A 19,827-nucleotide genomic window follows, 5' to 3' on the forward strand; every position below is an offset into this window, starting at 1 on the left:
TAAATGTATCGATCAGTAGCTATAAATAAATAAGTTAGCTAAATATACATTGAATTATACTCGAATTTATTATCAAGAATTATTTTATTATGATAAAATAAAATACAATAAAATATAATGTAAGAAGGAAAAAAAAATAGATGGAAGGGAACCCTCTGGCCCCATGTACCGTCTTGATACCCAAAACACACGTCCATTGTACAATGTAAGCTAGAACAATATTTATGCTTAAAAATGATTTTTCATGTGGTTTCGATCGAACAGTACCATGTGTTTGCCTGGCTAGAAGATACATGGATAGGTTGGCCAAGAAGACACGACATCTCTCCGATCCAATATTTCGTTATCCATCAACTGAATGAAAACGATTACAAGACAAAAAGGACGTCATAAATATAACCCATATAGTTTGCGTATTTGTGGAGAAATCAAAGGACCACAATATAGTTTCGGTCCCTATGTCATTCGGCCCTACGATTCAAAAACTAACAATAGTGATTCGTTATTTTTGTTATATAGTTTACGTCTCATATATATGTTGTAGCTAGCTAGCTTCTTCAAAACCAACTAAATTACCATTATTATCTATATATTATACGGTTTTTAAAACATACTTGCTTTCTTAACTTGCAAAACGACTTCAAACAGAAGTCGTATAGCCGTATATATATAGTCATCATCACATCTATAAAGGGCCTATAAAAACAACAATTTTTTTTAGTTCTTCACCTAATTAATTTGGAGTATAACAATATTATAAAATTAAGTTTGATTAAAACCGGTTGAAAGTGATTTACATAAGGGACTGATATGATTAAGAACCTTTAGCCTATAAAATAATGTTTTGTTGAAGAATGTAATGTAATTAACAAATAATATAGTTAAATTATAATTGCCATATATTCTATTTTGTTTGTCGTTATACAATATGTAATCATGAACCTAAAATCAATATTTTAATTAATAATCAACAAACACTTATATATTGGTAGATTTTCACAAACTGTAGTCGATTACAACTTAGTACTCTGTTATGCATAATAGATACACACTAAAAGGAATAAAATAAAATATAAGACTTATATACATTGAAAGTAGTGGGTTACGTATATGTTTGTGTATATATATACACGCAAGTGATACTCAAATTAACCATAGTTTTACCTTGCATGAGCTACACACCCCATCAATTCTCTCTCGCTGCTTTCTATCTATATATGTATCTCCTCCATTTTCCAACTTCAAATTAAAACTCCTTCTCACCAATCTTCACTCATCTCTCTTTCTAATCACACACACACAAGAAACAATTAATTGAGAAAGAAAATAAAACACTTAGTAAGATAGTGCATATATATATGGAAGTAGAAATGGATGTTTCAGGAGTACACCACCACCATCATCATCATCAGCAGCAGCAGGTACTAATTTATATAATTAACTATCTTTTATTTATTTATTTTTTTTTTAACATTTTGTTTTCCTGCAATATTTTCATCATATATATATATAGTTATTTACAAAGTTACAAATTAATTAGCCGAGTCTTTGATGACATTTTACCTTCACGGTTAATTTCACTTCAAGTGACGTACGTAGAACATGACTTCCATGTGTTGATTGTCTGAAATGAATGTAGAGATAAACAAGTAATTATTTCGTAGTTTTATTATTACTGTACTTGATTTGCTATACCATATTTCTCAATTAGTGCTTTAATTGAGTTTGCATTTTCAAACCGGTTTTTAATTTAATTATAACTGATGATGTTCTGTTCATAGTATAACAGAAACCGGTTTTGATTGATTTGTTTAACTTTCAACTTGATTTTTAATCAACACAAGATTTTCCCCTATTTACCTACTATACCTTTTTTCTTTTCTAATTTCAAAATCAATTATTACTCCTTAATTTTAGCACTATTTTTTTTAAATACCATATCATCACCTTAAATATTGATTGAATTAATGCTTAGCTAGCTAGTCCTTAATTTTGAAGCTAGTTTGATTTAATTCTCTTGTTCAAGTGTTTACCAAATTTGAACCCACATGCATCTCACCAACATTGATTTTTGTTAGATCTATGATACTGTATGTTTTACAGAGAATCTATCCATACTTCAAGATTATTTGATTATAATAATTTGGTATATATATAATATATTGTTTTAAATAGCAATTGTTTTTTTATTGATGCTTTACAGGAGATGTCTTCACAAACACTAGAAAGCATGTTGGTATGCACAAAAGCACAACAAGACAAAAAACCAAGGCCACCAGAGGAAGCACTGAAATGCCCAAGATGTGATTCAAGCAACACCAAATTCTGTTACTACAACAACTACAGCCTCACTCAGCCAAGATACTTTTGCAAGTCATGCAGAAGGTATTGGACTAAAGGTGGGACCTTAAGAAATGTTCCAGTGGGTGGAGGCTGCAGGAGAAACAAGAGATCCTCCTCCTCATCCAATAACTCATCATCTGCCACCTCATCAAACTCCTCCTCCTCATCTGCTCTACTAATAAGAAGGCCCCAAGATCATCATCACCATCTCCTCAACCATCCACTTAATATCATGACATCATCTAACAACAGCTCAAACAATAGTCACTTGCTTCAAGGTCTGACTCACTTGCCTGCTTATCATGACTCAACTTGTACTGATTTGTCACTTGCTTTTGCTAGGCTACAAAGCCAACAAGCAAATGGTCATATGGGTTATAATGACCAGTTTGACCAACATTTAGGTAATGGTAGTACTAATAATGGTGGTGGTCATGACCAATTGGGGTTTCTTGATGCTATTAGAGGTGGGTTATTTGAGAACACCAACAATAATGGATTTCATAATAATGTGTTGTATAATGATGGTGGTAATGGTAATAATATTGGAAATGGTGAAATGGGCAATGTTGGAAACTTGATCAACAATAACCATGAGCAATTAGAGCAAGAGATGATGAACAACACAATGTTTTATGATCACCATCAAGAATCTTTGAAGAACAATAATGGTAGTAGTACTTGTGGCGCGCCTACAACCGCAGTCACCATGACAACAGTGAAACAAGAAGCGTGTAACATGACGCGATCTTTATGTGATCTTGGGGGAGAAAATGTTAGATCAGGAGGAGGGGTATTATGGGGATTTCCATGGCAAATGGGTGCTGGTGCTGGTCTAGACCAAGGGACCAATATGGTTCATGAGGTTGAATCATCAGGGAGGTCACAAATTGGAGGATGGAATGGGATTGGGTCATCAACAAATTGGCATGGGCTCATTAATAGTCCACTTATGTAGTAGTAGTACTTACTAGGTAGCAACTAGCATGATGCATCATGATGTTGTGGTTGTTGTTTAATTATTATTATCAATGTTAGTTTAAGGAGAACAACTTTACTTTTTTTTTAAAAAAAAATTATTTAATATTTTGTTTGAATGAGGGGGAGAGGGAATGAAGAATAGATTTTATGTACTTGGTGTTAACTAAATTTGTTTGTTTGTTTGTTTGTATGTTTGTTGTTTATGTTTGACAGTCAAGAAACCAGTTTTTGTTTCCTAATGCAAGAACATTAATACTGCCATATGTTGTTTTGGATATAAGCATTTGTCATATATATGTGCTCATTTGATGTGACTTAATTTGGTCTTGTGATTTTATCAGGTACCATATATTAGAATGTATAGATCTTTAATTGTGTTGTTATCAAATTCGAACAAGCCTAAAGAAACTTGAAATGTGATTTAGTAGTTACGGAGTATTTGATACTTACTCTTATTTAATCACATCTTTCATGTAACAACAATAAAATATAAGTTTTACACTAGGCATTACAATAATAAGGGAAGTTGGATGCAAACATTGCTAAAGATAAACTCTTATCTTGTAATTATTAGAGTAGTAAATATAATTAGTAGTAAACTTTATATCTATTAATTAAAGAATTATAACTTGTGCATTATTAGGAAACATTACATTGCAATAATTAAACATTAATATTGTGCAATAACTTTCAAAAATATATAAAATATATACATGTGTTGTCCTAAAATGATAAGAAAATGGAGATAAAATATGGTTTAAAACGCACTAACATATAAAAAATAATAAGGGAAATCAAAATAGAGGGGTGTGAAGACAAAATAAAAGATTTGAGCGTGAGAAGGTTGGTGTCAGTGAGAGTACCAAATCCCCATTTAAATCTGTACGTAACCCCCACAACAATTATTTTATTTTTATACATACCCTGTCTGTCCATTGATTTTGTCGCATTGATCTACGTTATTCTGTTGTACATCATAGGAAAAAGAAATATAATACTCGTATATCTTAGGCCAAAATTATCCCATGCATATTTAAGCTTTTAAGGTGAATCAAATGATATTTAATTCTTCCAGATGTTTGTCTAGGAATATCCTCTCGACAGAAATATATCTGACTATCTGAGATAATTTTCACCAGAAACCCAAAACTAATTATGTATCGAAAGCAAGCTAATTAATTAGCTACATGATCAATGAGATTGGCCTGTTTGTAATTCATTATTCATGGGCATTAGTTCATTTCTATATCGATCAAATTCAATCAACTTAATCCTCTAAACAATGACAGACAAACAAGTCGATTACGTTTGGAGGGTCGACAAAATCATGAATGGCACTAAATATGGTTGGAGAGTTGAAATGGTAAAATGAGTTGAAAAGATTTAACTAATGGACTTAGGAGGATTTGGAAAACTTATAATCATGACTCCTCCCCCCTTTAGGAACAAATTAATGTACGGTTTAGTACTATATATGAAGTTTAGTAGTATTATTTTGCTCATCTTTCTCATCATGCCTTCCGTACTCGGTCGGACTTATGGCAATATATGAATTTAAAGTCTTTTTCAGGTTCTTCAGTTCTTGGGCTGGGGAAAAAGAGCCCAAAACTATGACCCAAGAGGAGCCCAAATATGTTGGATTGACACCTTCAGTCATTAGAATTTTTATACATAACAGCCTAGTACGATTACTAGGATATATTTAAGCCCACGATAGATAAAGTGTAGGTTTTATTATTTAAGCCCAACAAAATAATTAATAGCATGAGCAATAATTGGTTTGCCAATCTTTTACCGTGCCAGTTTGGGCAGGAACTGTCTCGGGTTTTGTGTATTTTGCCCATCTCGATGAGGACTCCATTGGCAGGGGGTTGTTCGTGAGCTAGTTTGTGAGGTCCCCTTCGATGGGACGAACTTGGACGACGGAGGGGAAAAGGAAAAGAGTGGGGCCAGCTCCCTTTTTTTGTTTTGTATTTTATTTGAGGAAGAGTGATGAAGAGGTGGGGTTGGTAGTGAGTGAGGAAGAGGTGTTTTGTCTCGGGTTTTGTGTATTTTGCCCATCTCTATAGTTTAGATTGGCTAACTGTAGTGCTATTATATTTGATTCCAATGCATATGTAAATTTCACTTCAAATTCTGTTATAGGTCTTATCTAAACATATTTGTTATTTCACTAACTAGAATGATAGAAATATATGTGATTGAAAAGGGAAGTTCGTGTTCCTTAAAGCAACGCGTTTATCGTGAATTGAATGTTGTACTATTGCTACAATAAAACTATTTTACTAGTGCAGTGACAAGTTGTTCGAAATTCATAGAAACAAATTGCAAACTTTGGTTATAGTAGAACTATAAAGAATTACAATGATGGTTACACAAGCAAGTAACAAATATATTACATATACTCTAAGGAAATATAAGCTCAGATAATACTTGTAGGCAAACTTTAACTAGAAAATGCCATCATGATCATTTGTTTTGTGGCTTCTTCCATAACACCCCAATCCTTTTGAGCACATTAACGTTTTTTCTCTTCAAGAACTCGTCAGTATCATCACCGTCATCATTATCGTCATCAATGTCCACACTGCGAGGTGAACCCATGTTTAACTTCTTCATGGGACTAAAATGGCCCATTGACCATGTTCTGTCGGCCAACGTCCGACCATTATTATTGCTGTTCTCGTCACAAAGCATAGCAGTAGCTGCCTCTGCTGCCTTTCTCCACTGACCCATCTGCAGTTTCAGCTTCCTCAACTCTTCCTCCAATTCACAGTTGGCCGTTTTTACTGTCTCTAACTGCTCAGTCACTTGTGCAGCTTCATCGTTACTCTTCTTGGTTTCTAGTTTAAGCTTCTCGTTTTCATTTGACTTCTCACATGATTCAGTCTTCAAAGTCGTTAACTTTGACTCTAAACTGTCGAAATCTTGTTTTGAATCTTCCACCACACCGCTCATTTTCTTGATTTCCATTTTGAATTTCTCACTTTCATTTGACTTTTCACATAGTTCTGTCTCCAGACTAATCAATTTTGACTTCAAAGTGTCAAATTCTTGTTTGGTCGCCTCCATGACACCATTCAGTTTGTGTATTTCCAGCTTGAGCTTTTCATTCTCTTCCGACTTTGTGCATAATTCTGTCTCCAGACTTTTAAACTTTTGTGTTAACTCGTTTTCTTGCTGACTAGAGATCATGTTTGCCAGTTTTGCATGCAGGTTCTCATTCTCTTCAAGAACACATTGCAATTCAGTCTCCTTGTCCATCAGATTAGCCTTCAACTCTACAATATTTGCTTTTGATTTTTTCAGTTCAGCCATGATATCCGATGTTTGACCTGGTTCTTCTTCATGAAATTTTATTTCAGCTGTCCCTTTGGTTCCACTTACTTGATATGTTGATTTCATTTCGTTGATGATCCCTTCTAACGTACGAACTCGTGCCTTTGAATGCTCTAACTCCAAAAGTATGGCATTGTATTCATCACTGTTTGTTTTTAGGGCCTCCATGGTCTTTTTTGCTGTTTCAAGTTGTAGTAAAGTTTCACTTGCCAAGGCCTGGGCTTGAGATTCTGAACTTTTGCTCTCTTCAAGTTCGTTCTTCATTTCCTCCATGAGTGAAAGCTTTTCTGCCATGTTCTCTTTCAGGATATGTATTTCTGCGTATGCTGATTCTACTTGCTTACTTTCAAATTTGCTTGTTGTGTCGAGCTTGACTTTTAGCTGCTCAATTTCAAGTAAAGCAGCAGCTAATGCTGCTGATTCGGCTGTCTTGAGTTTTTGTTCTTCATCATCATTGTCATCTTGCAGCTTTTGTACATCCTGTAATTGAATAAGTTATCATGTTTAGCTAGAGATGGAGAAATGGCGGATTGGCAGCAACTAAAAATAGGTAAACTTTGAGCGTGGATCAAAATGGGTCAGGTTTGACCAACAAATACTTTGTTTGATACATTTTTGGATATATATATTTTATAACAATTTAGTAATTTACACATCATGTATGATTGCAAAACTATAATATGGAGTATTACACCAGTAGTCCTAATTTCTCTATAAGCAAATGACTTAAGGTTCTACAATAAGTTAACATTCAAATCCATTTTGGATGACTTTTCGCTTGCTTGGCCCGTTGGAGATAAAACATAACCCAAATCAATTCATTAATAGGCATGTGGGCTTGTCATGGTATCTTTTATTTTTGTATATGAAATACATGGAAAACCCATCCCATGTGTCACGAATTTTGGACCAGATCCATATGATCAGTTTAATGTTCATGATGAACAGCAGTTGACTTAGGATCACTATAATTTTAATTTTTTTTGGCATGTCCAAAGAACATAAGGCGCAAGAGATAGGCAAAGTAACTGTCCACTGAAAGTATACATTAAAATTAAATCATCTATGTGAACTAAAATGAAGATTAGAGTACCTGTGCACTGATCGTCATGCTAATAAGAATATCACACAAAATTAAGTATAATTCGAAGGAAAAGGATCTTACATGCGATTCACTAGGAGAAGACCGAGCTAAGATATTTTCAGACTCTTCCAGCCTCAGAGTCATGGCTAAAAGTTCCTTTCTCGACTCTTCTGCATCTAGTTTGGCTTGTTTTTTCCATGATTCTGACACAATTAGTTGATCCTTAACTGTCCTCAAAGCATCCTCAAGTTGGGTAACCTGAGTTTCAAGTTCAGCAACTCTACCCACACGCTTTTTCTGCTACTTGAAACATAAATGTGCATTAGCAAATTGCCTTAAGGTCGTTGCTAATGTCTTATCAAACTTATCACATCTGATATGTATATGAAAGCTATAGGGGGCAACTTGGGACACTCATGTGAGTTGGATAACGGGTCAAAACAGGTTCAAGTTAAAACGACCACTTTAATATGAATCAAATGGGTGGGGTGGGGTTGGGTTGGCCCGTAGACTTTACGCCCATCTTTATTTTATTTTTAATAAAAAATCAATGCATTGATTAACAGCAAATTACAATTGTATTTGGGTCGACTTTGTTTCAACCGCTCTGACTATTCAGCCCGTACCCAATTTACCTATTTCTTTACTTGTTCCGGTTAATATAAAAACAGGATTCAAATTGACATATTTATAAGCAAATGAGTCCAAAGTGCCATCTCTAAACACATTAAAATCATAATCTATCATTAAAAATGAAAATCGGTATATTAGATGATACAGTAATAGTAAAACTTTAGTTGTAGCTTTGCTCATAACAATAAACCATAACTACAAAATGACAAATGACTATAGTTATACCTCAAGAGCAGGACTTCTTGGTGATGCACGATCAACGATCTTAGGACTCGAAGCTTTCGGTGTTCTAAGACTTGTAGTAGAGTTTCCTTCAAGACGAGTCGTCTTGACTTGGCGAACAACACGACCTGAAGAAACCGAACGTGGAGAGTTCCTCCGATCACCTTCTGATCCAGAAGAGCCCTTTAGGCTGCCAATATCACTCAAAAATTATTTTAACAAATTCAATACCCATATAATACTTGACATTGTAATACTATCATAAGTTCATATAATGTAAGAAGACAGATACAAAAAATTTCTTAAAAGGCCAGTGAAGGTGCTGAAAGTAAAGTACCTTGTTTTTGGATTCTGCATTTGATATCTTTAATGATTCTATCCGAAAACAAAACCAATATGGAGTGTTTACACCTAAACTTAAATGCTGTCTGACCCACAAAGCCTGCAACACCTTCAACAAAACAGAACAGAACAGAGAGAGATATATATACAATATATCTATATATATATGTATTATATATATGCTTAATGCACAATGGCTACTTAAATTCTCTTGGGATCTTCAACATATAGGGCCTATGTGACATGGTCATTAAAAAAATGTGACATTAAGGTTTTGAAATGAGTGAGAGAGAGTTTGATGTTAAAATGAAGTAAATGGTTGTGATGCCATTATGGTACTATAAAACAAGCAAGTTGGTAACTTGGTATGTGTATTTATTTATGACATAAAAACAAGAATTAAACACAATAAAGTATATGTAATATTGTTGGTATGTGCCAACAAACAAAATACTAATACACTATTGTCAACCCATATGAAAAGTTGGAGTTTCCCTGTCATAAAACATCTCGTACTTATTAGATGTCATATGTAACAAGAACTGAAAGTTACCTTATAAGTTCACAAATGTGAACTCTTAACACCTCTTGCAGTCATGGTTTTACTTGTGATTTGAAATTTTCGGGCCATACATGATTTTAGCCTGTAGTAAAATTAATATCCTCTTGGATTCTCAATTTTTTTCTTAAACTGGTAAAAGGTTGTAAAGAATTGCTGATCAAATCTAGGCTAGAAGCCTCTTTGTACATCCAACTTCTAAAATCGCGATGGTAGTAACTCATTTGCCCATATCGGGGCATTCTCATGGACCATTGAGGAAAATTTTCAATCCAACAGTACTTCTATAAGTTTTGGATTCATGTTTCTACTAGCCATAACGCCTAAATTTATTTCCAGTCGAAAGATATCATTTTATACTGGTCGATGAACTGGTAATCGAATTAAAGATGTAACACTATATATAGAAAAAAGGTTACACGATAGTTTTGGTATCATAGTACACACAATTCACATAAATACACATCTACAAAAAACAGCAATTATTTTAGCAGGAATCAATGACTATATATAATTAAATGAAAAATAATAGAGGATCTGAGTAGCAGTTGAAGCATGTTTGGTGCCCTTCATTATTGTTTTCACGAGTGTCAGGCCAGAGGTATGATACATATTACTACATCACAGGTTTCCCAAATCATCCCTTATCTCCAAACTCATTATACTTGTATACCAAGGGCATATTAGTCATTTCATAATGTGCGTCATTTCTCTCCGTGATCAAAGGTAAGTATAACACATTAGTAGACTCTTGTGACTTTGACTATGTGAACACACACACAAAAATAAAAAGACCAAAAACATATACTAATTGAAAACATGATTAACAAGACCAAGTGGTTTACATGTGAAATGGTGGAAACAATGAGAAAATGTATATTTATAATTCAGATCTAAATATTTTTATAAAAATGGAGGAATAATCATATACATAATCACAAATCTACTAAAACATTGTTTTCATAGAAAAAAGACAAAATTTAAATCTTTTGGACTAGCTAGCTAGCCTGATCGATCGATAAATGTAATGAGTTATAAATGATCCACCGCGATATGAATGTTACAAACTTATCCATAAATTCACTACCATGTTAAGTCACTTTACAAGTTTGATGGTCCATTATAATTGGGCAGGTAACCATCCCCATCTCTCTTTCCTATATAACCTGTTTCTTAGTTCAAATGTCATGTTCTTGATAAAATATTTTGATTTCCCCCCCTTTTTTTTTGTGTATACATGGATATTTAATTCGTAATAGAATATATATTGAATTTTGTGGGACGTATATGACTATTACATGGTGGTTCTAAAAAAAAACCTAAATGAACATTGTATGCTTTTTTATTTGTGAAAACGGATACACTATATAATTATTAAAATAACAATGTTCAGTGTTTGGCATCTAAATTTGATCATTTGTTTATACATTGTAGTAACGAATTCCACCAAATATTCGGTTTCCTTCAATTTATTGTGATGAAAAAAGATTCTACCTGTCACTTTACTCGACCATTTGTAATATTAGGGGGTGTTTGGGATTGCTTTTTCAACATGATTTTTAGATTTTTGTGTTTTAAAATTGTTAAAAATCTCTTCTCAACTCAAACCTGTAGGACTGTACCTTTTTTCCATTTTAACTCAAAATTGTATAAGTAATTAACTTTTTACTCTATTTTATCTTATTTTTTAGTTTTCTTTTCAATTTGAATTTTTCTTTCTCATCCCTTTTGTGTTTTTTTTTTTAATTTTATCTTAGACTCAAGAATATAATGTAAAAGTCATTTTAAAAGAACTTCTTAAAGATATGTCGACGAAGAAGGTTGAAGTGCAAACAATTATAATGAAAGTTCCTAACATTAAATGAAAGCACATCTTGTTCCTTGACATACAAGGCAAAACTACTCAGCTTAGAAATAAAGTCATTTGGTTGAAGATGTTTGGTTGGTTCAATTCTCATCATAAGCTAGCGACACATCCTTATGTAAATGCTAATTACTTTTCTATTTACTTTCCTAAAAAAGTTTTAAAAAATCCATCAAAGCCACTCTTTAAACATTGTTATACCTCCTATATATGTTATATTCATGTACATGTTACTTATCTACTACACTTAAAAACGTTATTTAAACGTTCGACATGTATGTATAACAACAACAATACGTAATCTTATCATAAGTGATGTATGAAAACGATGTGATATGAACCATCATACATTTAGTTGAAGATAAGATACTTCTATAAAAAAATGTACGAAGATATGTGTTGGCTAATTTGTATATAATAAAAACATATTCCTTAAAATAAACTGTTGGTTTTCTATTTTTCCTTAATATGATACATGGCATCCTTTTAATTACACCATATAGTCCAATAGTCCATAAAACATATTCCTTAAAATACACAGTTGGTTTTCTGTTTTTCCTTAATATGGTACATGGCATCCTTTTACACCATATAATAGTCCATAAAACATCACCCCTTTCATACTAAAGGAGAAAAGTGAAGTTACATCACAATATTGACGTGTCGATGAACGAGGTGTGCCACCTAGGATTTATGATGTCAAGTTGTATGTTTTTTGAGGTGTTTTTAGTGTGTGAAAGAGGGTATTTTTGGTGGATTAAAACTTAGCTTCCTTGAGAAGCTTTTTTAGTTAATAAAATAAGTAATAATAATATAAATGATTATTTAAAAATGGGCGAGCTTTTTTAATTTGAAAGTGGAAAAAGTGTTTGTTGATATGTCAGAACAGGGAGGTGGGGCGGGCTTTTAATTTTCTCTCTTTTATCAGATTCACATAATTTTTTTAATAATCTATGTCTCTATCTCTCTCTGCTTTTATCAATTTGATTTTGATGAAGAAGACTATGAAGATATTGATTTTGATGAAGAAGATTATGAAGATATTGATTTCGATGTAGAAAAAAAAAAGTTTCTGATGTTTCCAAGGTATTCTTTCATATAAATTAGGGTTTTTTTTATGATTTCTCCTTTATGATTTTACATTTGATGTTTTAAAATTCAAAGAAGAATACATATTGTTGTCCACCTTCTTTTTTTCTCGCCTGTGATTTATTCAACAAAAGAAAATATAATGATTGTGCATATAACTCGATGGCAAAAGTGAAAAAATCAAAACAATCAATAGGTGTTGATGAAGATTATGTTTTAGGTTGAAAAAGAGTGCGATGATTCAAAAAGAGATCAAAAAGAGATTCGTCAATCAATAACACCCATTTTGTAGGTTTGATGGTATGATGCAATTATAAAAGGATGATGATATGATGTGTTTTTTAAGTTGCAAATATAAACAGGTTTCTTTCTTTGTTGATTTCCTCTAAGAATTTTGTAGGTTTGATATAGGTCATCTTTAAAATTTTCAGATTTGTATATGAATATCAAGTGTTTGATAAAATACTTCAATGAATTTCTGGATTTTGATAACCCGCATTGCATTTTGATAGTTGGCTTTTGTTTAAAATTGTTAGAAAAGTGATCAAACCACTAATTGTGAAAGCTTTATAGGTGATGAAATAGTCCTAAACACTAATTTGGGTTCTTGTGATGACAAGGTAACTATATTCATATATTATTATTTCATTCATATATTCAACATTATATGCAGTTTGATAGCTTTTGATGGATTTTTAATCATTTCTAAAAGCTGCGTGATTTAAAAGTCAATTTCTTGTGTTGTTACTTGGAGTCAATTTGGTTTTTTAAGGAGTGGAAGCCCAAGGGATGTCATGGGTTTGTTGCTGTGGCTATTCACTTGAACACCAAACTGTTTTAATTTAAGTTTAAGACCGATTCATTGTTGGGTTTGTTCATTTTGTAGGAATAGCATGAGTTGGTTAAATGAAACATATGGTGAAGGCTTAAAGGAGGCTCGATTTAGATTCAGTTTCTCTGCTCATGAAGAATCGCTATTGAAAATTGGTAATTTATTCTAATCGAAGAATTTATATTTCAACAAATGCACAAAAAAATATATTCCAACGATCGTTAGATTTTGTGACTTATATTTTTTCCTCAAGTTGTAATTTATTATAGTGAAATTGGCTTACTTTTGGAAGCAAAGTGCTTTTGAGACAATTAGACAGGGAGATACACAAGATGTACACCGGTATGTTGTTCGGCACCAAGTTATTAGCGGTAAGAACCAATTTGTGATGAAAAACTATGTGCACCTCTGTTCATAAGTTTTATATACTTCTGTTTGTTCCTTTGGATGGGACTACAGAGCTTGAGGACGAAGTGTGGCAACTCTTTATCGATTATTAAGTGTGTAAATGAGTTGGTTTATGTTCATACTTTGAGAGCCATGCACTTTGGATAGATTTATTATAAAGTTATTTCAATATAGTTAAAGCTAAATAATGGATTTATTATTGTTTTAGGTATAAGTATGAAGTGGATGATATCATAGTAGGTCGTCCTAATAAGGTTAGGAAATTCTGGATATCCTACATCTGTTTCCTTCTATGTTATGGATCTATTCTTTATCTTGTATTCGTTTATGTAGGTGAAGCTTGCTCGAACGCGGTGGTCACTGGAGATTAATTTTAGCAAGATGCAATGTCGATGCTTTCTTCAAGGAATTTATTGATGGCATCGAGGTACATATACCTCTATTGTCAAAAATAGAAACTCTATAAGGGTTGGCAAAACTTGGTCGGTACTCGGTACTAACAAACAGAATATTAAATTTTAATCATTGATGAAATGGTTGGGTATACAGGTTTTCCTCGAGTGTTGTAGTTATAGCTTGACAAGACTTAAAAGGAATACTATCGTTATCAGTCTCTTTGTTATATATGATGTTATGGCTCGAGTTGTTGAGGGTCCTACATTCAGTTATGTGTTATATCTAATAGGTAAGTAATGCTTTGGAAGTACTTAGCTTTTAAACTGAATGGACTGGTTAGACCAAAAAAGGATGTCTGATCAGCCAAATAGTATCATTAGTCAATTGGTTTTGATATTTTTTGCTCATGAAAACTTTTCTATATGGAAAAGTTTGAAACCTTTTGTTTCTTTACATGGGTTCACGGGTTTAATAGATCTAAAGGTTTTACATGGGTGGGTCAGGCGAGTTGGATAACGATTTTAGCTTTCTTTACTCTGTTTTTTAGTGCATTTAAAGGTTGTATTTATTGCAGTTTTAGGGCTGATTATGCTGTAGATTTGAGGTCTAAAATCTACAGTTAAGGGATATTTTTAGGGCGGTAAACTTGGAATACATATAAATTTGTAACATCCTCAGAGATATTCTTTTGTCGTACTTATTAGGAAACTTGTGAAGCAAAAAAAGGCAGGGCCAACAAAGAACAAAGAAGGGGAGACCACTAATGTTAGAGGTAAGTCGGACTTTTGAGTATTTAAAACATATTATGTAGCTTAATGGCTGACTACGTCATTCCTAATAGGAAACTTCCAAGACGGGGGTTGGGCAGATGGTTTATTCATGTATGTGGCACTACTGTAAAGGCTATTTATCTGTTTTTAAGTAATATATTTATCTTTTTTTAAAAATCCGGCAACTGTAGCTGCTGAGGTTGCAGTTGGCAGTGGTGGTGTAAGATAAGGATGATTTGCGTTGCAGGTGCTAGGTCACATGCTATTTTGTTTCTTTTTACTGCAGGTAAATGAAAGAAACATGCCAAGAGTTTCTTTGACATAGAGGTATCACTAGATTACTTGAATAAAAAGTTAAATGGTTGTTGATGGTTTTTAATGATTATGATTACCTCGATTATTACTTTTGCATGAAATCGTCTGTTTTAAGTTGCAGAGTCAAAACTCAAAAGCCGAAAGCTTGAACCTTTTTCATGTCATTTACTACTGGGTGTTTGAATCTGCATTTTTCAATGTAGTATTTATTATCAGAACCATTGGTCTTTATCGAGTATAGCTGGTGTACTACAACCAAGTAGATATTATGATGCAGACAATCTTTTTAACATATAATCATGCCATTTAGGCCACTAATGTGAAGCTGGCATCGGTGTTCATCGCTCTAAAGTAGACATGAGAATGTAAGTTTAGTTATCAATTTTTAAAAGTTAATTTGGAATTTTTGTATTATTACAAATTAAAGCTCATGATGTGAGTTCGTTAGCTAAGTGTCTGCTGAATTGTAGACTTTTGTTAACACCTGCAGGACCAGATTGCAGGACATGGAAAAATATCAAGAAGCAATGGATAATATTTTATAAGGTTAATAATACAGGTCGTATTATTATTGTTACACTTATAATATGATTGAAGTACAAGGCCTAAATTACAAGGCCTCTTTTATTTAAATTTCATTTTGATAGTTGTTGGACTATGTAATTGTATACATGGATGGTTTGTGTAGTTGTAAAGAAGCAGTTATAATATTAATATAAAAAATGTTATATATAATACAGATTTGATCATATATATATATATATATATATCTTGTAACACACTTTTATAGGTTATCTAATGTTATTTCATTCCAAAATTTGTTTTCCATTACTTATAAATATATATGTCTCAAATATTTGGTCCTAATTTTGATTAACTTAATGAACTAATAACAAACTAATTAGAAACCAATTTATTAAAATTTACCCGCGTTTTCCACGGGATAAAAATCTAGTATTCCTCAAAATACACAGTTGGTTTTCTGTTTTTCCTTAATATGGTACATGGCATCCTTTTACACCATATAGTCCAATAGTCCATAGAGGCATATTAGGCATAGATCAGTAGATCACTCAAAGAAAGGCTAACAACTATAAGGGCTTTTTATTTGGGCCGTGTATTTATACTTTTAACCTATGGGCTTATATAACTTATACCGATGTATTTAGTAAAACCTTTAACTTTTAGTCGCCAAAATACCAAAGGCTCGAAATGGAATATAGAAATTAGAGACCTCTTCTAATGACACTATATCGGAACAAATTTTGCTATAATTACAAGTTCCTCTGATATATTTACAAACAAAAATGATTAACAGGATAGAGTTAAAAATGGACCATATAATAATAAGTACTCGTAGATAGAACGTGGGCAAAATATTCGGTTCCATTAAAATCGATTTGGATTATCTAGGAATTAGAACCGATTGGAACCGGTTCCTCTTCCGGTTCCTCTTCCGGTTCCTCAAGAACCGATAGATAGGAACCGGTTCCACTTTCGGATCCAAAATTCCGGTTCCAAACCGGTTCTTGGACAAAAAAAAAACGAAAAAAGCGGTCAAACTTTGACTAAGAGCCAGTTCCGGTTTTTAAAGAACCGATTGTTCGTCAAGTTGACTGGAACCGGTTCTGATTTCTGAACCGGTTCCGATCTTTTGCCCACGCCTAATCGTAGAATTAATATATGTGGCGAAGTCAAATATGGATCGCCCCAATCCTTGACTTGTAGCGTAAATGCAATATAACTATTTTGTAAAGGCTCGAGCTCATATAAGCCTTATAAGCCTATAAAGCCCATCATCAAACACTTTGAATACGAGTATACGACAATACGACATAACGACAATATTCTCATAACACGCTGGTTAATTTTACTTCAGTTATTCTTTGCACATTTTCTAACAACTTCAAGTTTACAACACATATACTTGCGCACATTTTTTAACAACTTCAAGTTTACAACACACATTACAAAAAAAAAAATTCATTTGTTCACATTTGGTTATAAAAAATTTGAAAAAAATTATGAATTTAATCACATATAAAATTGTGTAGAAAAAAGTTACATTTAAAAGTGTGAATAAATTTCAAAAGTTATAACTTTTTCACATTTATAAGTGTTAACACTTAAAAGTGTGAAAGCCAATTTGTAACACATGATCTCTTTACATCCTCCATGTATGAAAAAAATAAGTGTTGCAAAATAACTTTCACACTCTTAAATGTGAACAATTGATATATTTTTACACACTTGAAAGTGTGAACTTTTCTTTTCCACATCTATAAGTATGTAAATATTGTGATTTTTTAAATTTCTTCACACTTTGAAATGTAAATTATTTGTACACTTTTAAATGTGATTAAATTAACAAAATTTTTCACACTTTTTAAAGGTATGGAAAACAAATGTGAAGAAATGACATATTTGTTGTAGTGACATATACTTGTAAGTTCACTGTCATGACACTAGGTGCTATCATGATTAAGTTAGAAAAACATAGACTTTTTTTTTAACAGCAAATTTGATCACTGCAACTCTAATAATTTTAGAAGTAACCCGGTTATTGTCGGAAAAATTTCAATCGCATCCTTGGAGAAAATGGGGAAAATGGTTCATAGGCGTGTCTGAAAATATACCTAATAATATAATGAAAGATGTATAACATAATGAATGTGAAAGATATGAAAAGAGAAAGCTTGTGATGTGTGTATCAAACATCCAATACGCCAGACTAATCTTTATGCTTGTACATCAATACTCCGTGTCTCTATTCAAAATGTTACGAGTATTATTGTTAAATTATTGTTAAATTTTATTGTTAAATTAAATGTTCTAAAAATTTATTGTTAAATTTTATTCTCGAATCGTTTACCTAACGCTTCCTTACTTACGTTCTTTAGCTTTTTCTCTTTCAATCTGCCATCTATCGTTGTATAAAGTCTAACCCAATATTTGTTCCCTTAAAATGTATACACGAATAAAGCTTCTTACTCTATAAATGAAATTATATAAAATAAATAAAAAAAACAATATAATAAAATCGAAAATATAAAGCATGTTTGACCATGTTTTTATTATAAAAATGATAGACATAATAGCACTCAACATAAAAATGCATGGGAGTGTGATGGGTACGAGTAAATTGCGGATCAAATCCCCCACCGGCCAGAATACCTTCAAATTTTGTTGTCATGTGCTACGTACGGTTGCTTTTGATGTCTTTTTAATTCTTTTTCTTTTTAAAATTAATATACTACCGTTTTGATTGGTTAATTAATTAACTTAAATCACAACGCTTACATTCGACAAATATTTAACTCATTGGCATGAAAGAACTTGCTTTATTTTTGTTAACTAAAATGATATATTGAGGCCTATTAAAGCATTAAACAGACAAATTAAAACTTAACTTAGGCAAGACAACAATACAAATACGCCTCAATGTGGACTACTACAACAAACTCAAAATAACTCAAATTCGATGTCTGGACGGCTAGCTTTTTGGTAGCATGATCCGGTCACCCTGAATCATGTATGCTTCAATTACAAGTTCTCCAAACCTCGATCTCTATTTGATAATATGTCTTTTACTACTCTTTTTAATGGTAACTAGTCATTGTAGAAGTTGTAAATATAGTTGGTTAGATTGATCGAGCTATTAACCTGTTAGCATGGAACATTATTTTTACTTGTAACTTGTTCTAGCAACTTGCTAGTTTGTTTAGAAAAACGATTTGAACTCATTTGTAGTATCAACTCATGAAGTACGTTTAAATTGTTTTAAGACAATTGTCTAAACAATTATATTGAAAAATCAAACAATAATTTTAATAAAGATAAACAAATAAAGGAATAAACCAATAATTTATGTGTATTTGAAAAGGAACAAACATGACATAAGAACACATATCAGACTTAGTATATTCTCATTAAGTGCACAAAGTAAAAAGTCAATGTAAATGACTTTATTGTTATTTTAGTGCCTAATGTTTGTGTTTATTCTTATGTCCACCGCATCACGCTACTTAATTGGAGATCATGAGTTTTAATATTCTCAGGAATTACAAGTCATATTTGATTGTGTTATACAAGATTTACTTGTTAATTGTCATGAAATTAAAAGGAATATACGCAAAGTAAATGATCATCTATGTCAACAACAACAAAAAAGTCGTACAGAATAAATGAATAATCAAATGGGTCAATTGCTTGATTGATCAAATAAATATAGAATTTTCCAAAGAGCATTTCGAAAGTCCAAAATATCCAGTTGAAAAGGGTTTTTAACATTACCTAGATTGCATAATGACATTTACAAATTACAATTTAAATAACTTAATTTAAAACGACTAAGATGTTAGCATTTTACGTACTAGCTAGCTAAGTAGCTCAATGGTTGAGTATAGTATATAATATATAACCATACTATCAAACTATAATAATTATAAGTTTACGACTCGTGACTCGATCCAAGTTTACACAGCGACTCGTAAGAGTCTTGACAAAAACGAGTCGTAAAAGTTTAACAACACAACAGCATTTTGTTCATTTAAATACTTCACATCCATTTACATTTACACTCATACATACATATTCCCATACCACCCCCATAACCTACAACATATATAATAATACTCCACATATAATATT

At 32.3% G+C, this 19,827-nt stretch overlaps 2 protein-coding genes across 3 annotated transcripts; one reads left to right on the forward strand and one right to left on the reverse strand.

Moving 5' to 3' along the window:
* The first annotated feature begins 1,177 nt into the window (after window positions 1-1,177).
* Window positions 1,178-3,563, forward strand: LOC122585123 (dof zinc finger protein DOF2.1). Its single transcript, XM_043757222.1, has 2 exons — window positions 1,178-1,421; window positions 2,204-3,563. The coding sequence occupies exons 1-2, from the start codon at window positions 1,359-1,361 to the stop codon at window positions 3,299-3,301; spliced, it is 1,161 nt and encodes a 386-aa protein (XP_043613157.1). The 5' UTR covers window positions 1,178-1,358; the 3' UTR covers window positions 3,302-3,563.
* A 2,072-nt stretch (window positions 3,564-5,635) lies between these two features.
* LOC122606616 (interactor of constitutive active ROPs 3-like) lies at window positions 5,636-9,218 on the reverse strand. 2 transcript variants are annotated; one of them, XM_043779462.1, is made up of 4 exons: window positions 8,940-9,218; window positions 8,606-8,792; window positions 7,829-8,047; window positions 5,636-7,143 (listed from the first exon to the last, which is right to left on the reverse strand). In XM_043779462.1, the coding sequence occupies exons 1-4, from the start codon at window positions 8,957-8,959 to the stop codon at window positions 5,794-5,796; spliced, it is 1,776 nt and encodes a 591-aa protein (XP_043635397.1). In that variant the 5' UTR covers window positions 8,960-9,218; the 3' UTR covers window positions 5,636-5,793. The 2 variants fall into 2 exon arrangements, with proteins under 2 accessions (XP_043635397.1, XP_043635401.1); XM_043779466.1 differs by having other exon boundaries at window positions 7,829-8,044; window positions 8,940-9,217.
* Between the last annotated feature and the right edge of the window lie 10,609 nt (window positions 9,219-19,827).

The sequence above is a fragment of the Erigeron canadensis genome, chromosome 1 (genome assembly GCF_010389155.1).
Source record: "Erigeron canadensis isolate Cc75 chromosome 1, C_canadensis_v1, whole genome shotgun sequence".
Taxonomy (NCBI): Eukaryota; Viridiplantae; Streptophyta; class Magnoliopsida; order Asterales; family Asteraceae; genus Erigeron; species Erigeron canadensis.

What these genes read in the sequence shown, in the direction of transcription:
- LOC122585123 (XM_043757222.1), top strand. Translation starts at nt 1,359, where the DNA reads ATGGAAGTAGAAATGGATGTTTCAGGAGTACACCACCACCATCATCAT. An exon ending in ATCATCATCAGCAGCAGCAG is followed by an intron (nt 1,422 to 2,203) that starts GTACTAATTTAT and finishes GATGCTTTACAG; the next exon opens with GAGATGTCTTCACAAACACT.
- LOC122606616 (XM_043779462.1), bottom strand. Translation starts at nt 8,959, where the DNA reads ATGCAGAATCCAAAAACAAG. An exon ending in ATGCAGAATCCAAAAACAAG is followed by an intron (nt 8,793 to 8,939) that starts GTACTTTACTTT and finishes TGATATTGGCAG; the next exon opens with CCTAAAGGGCTCTTCTGGAT. An exon ending in CAAGAAGTCCTGCTCTTGAG is followed by an intron (nt 8,048 to 8,605) that starts GTATAACTATAG and finishes TGTTTCAAGTAG; the next exon opens with CAGAAAAAGCGTGTGGGTAG.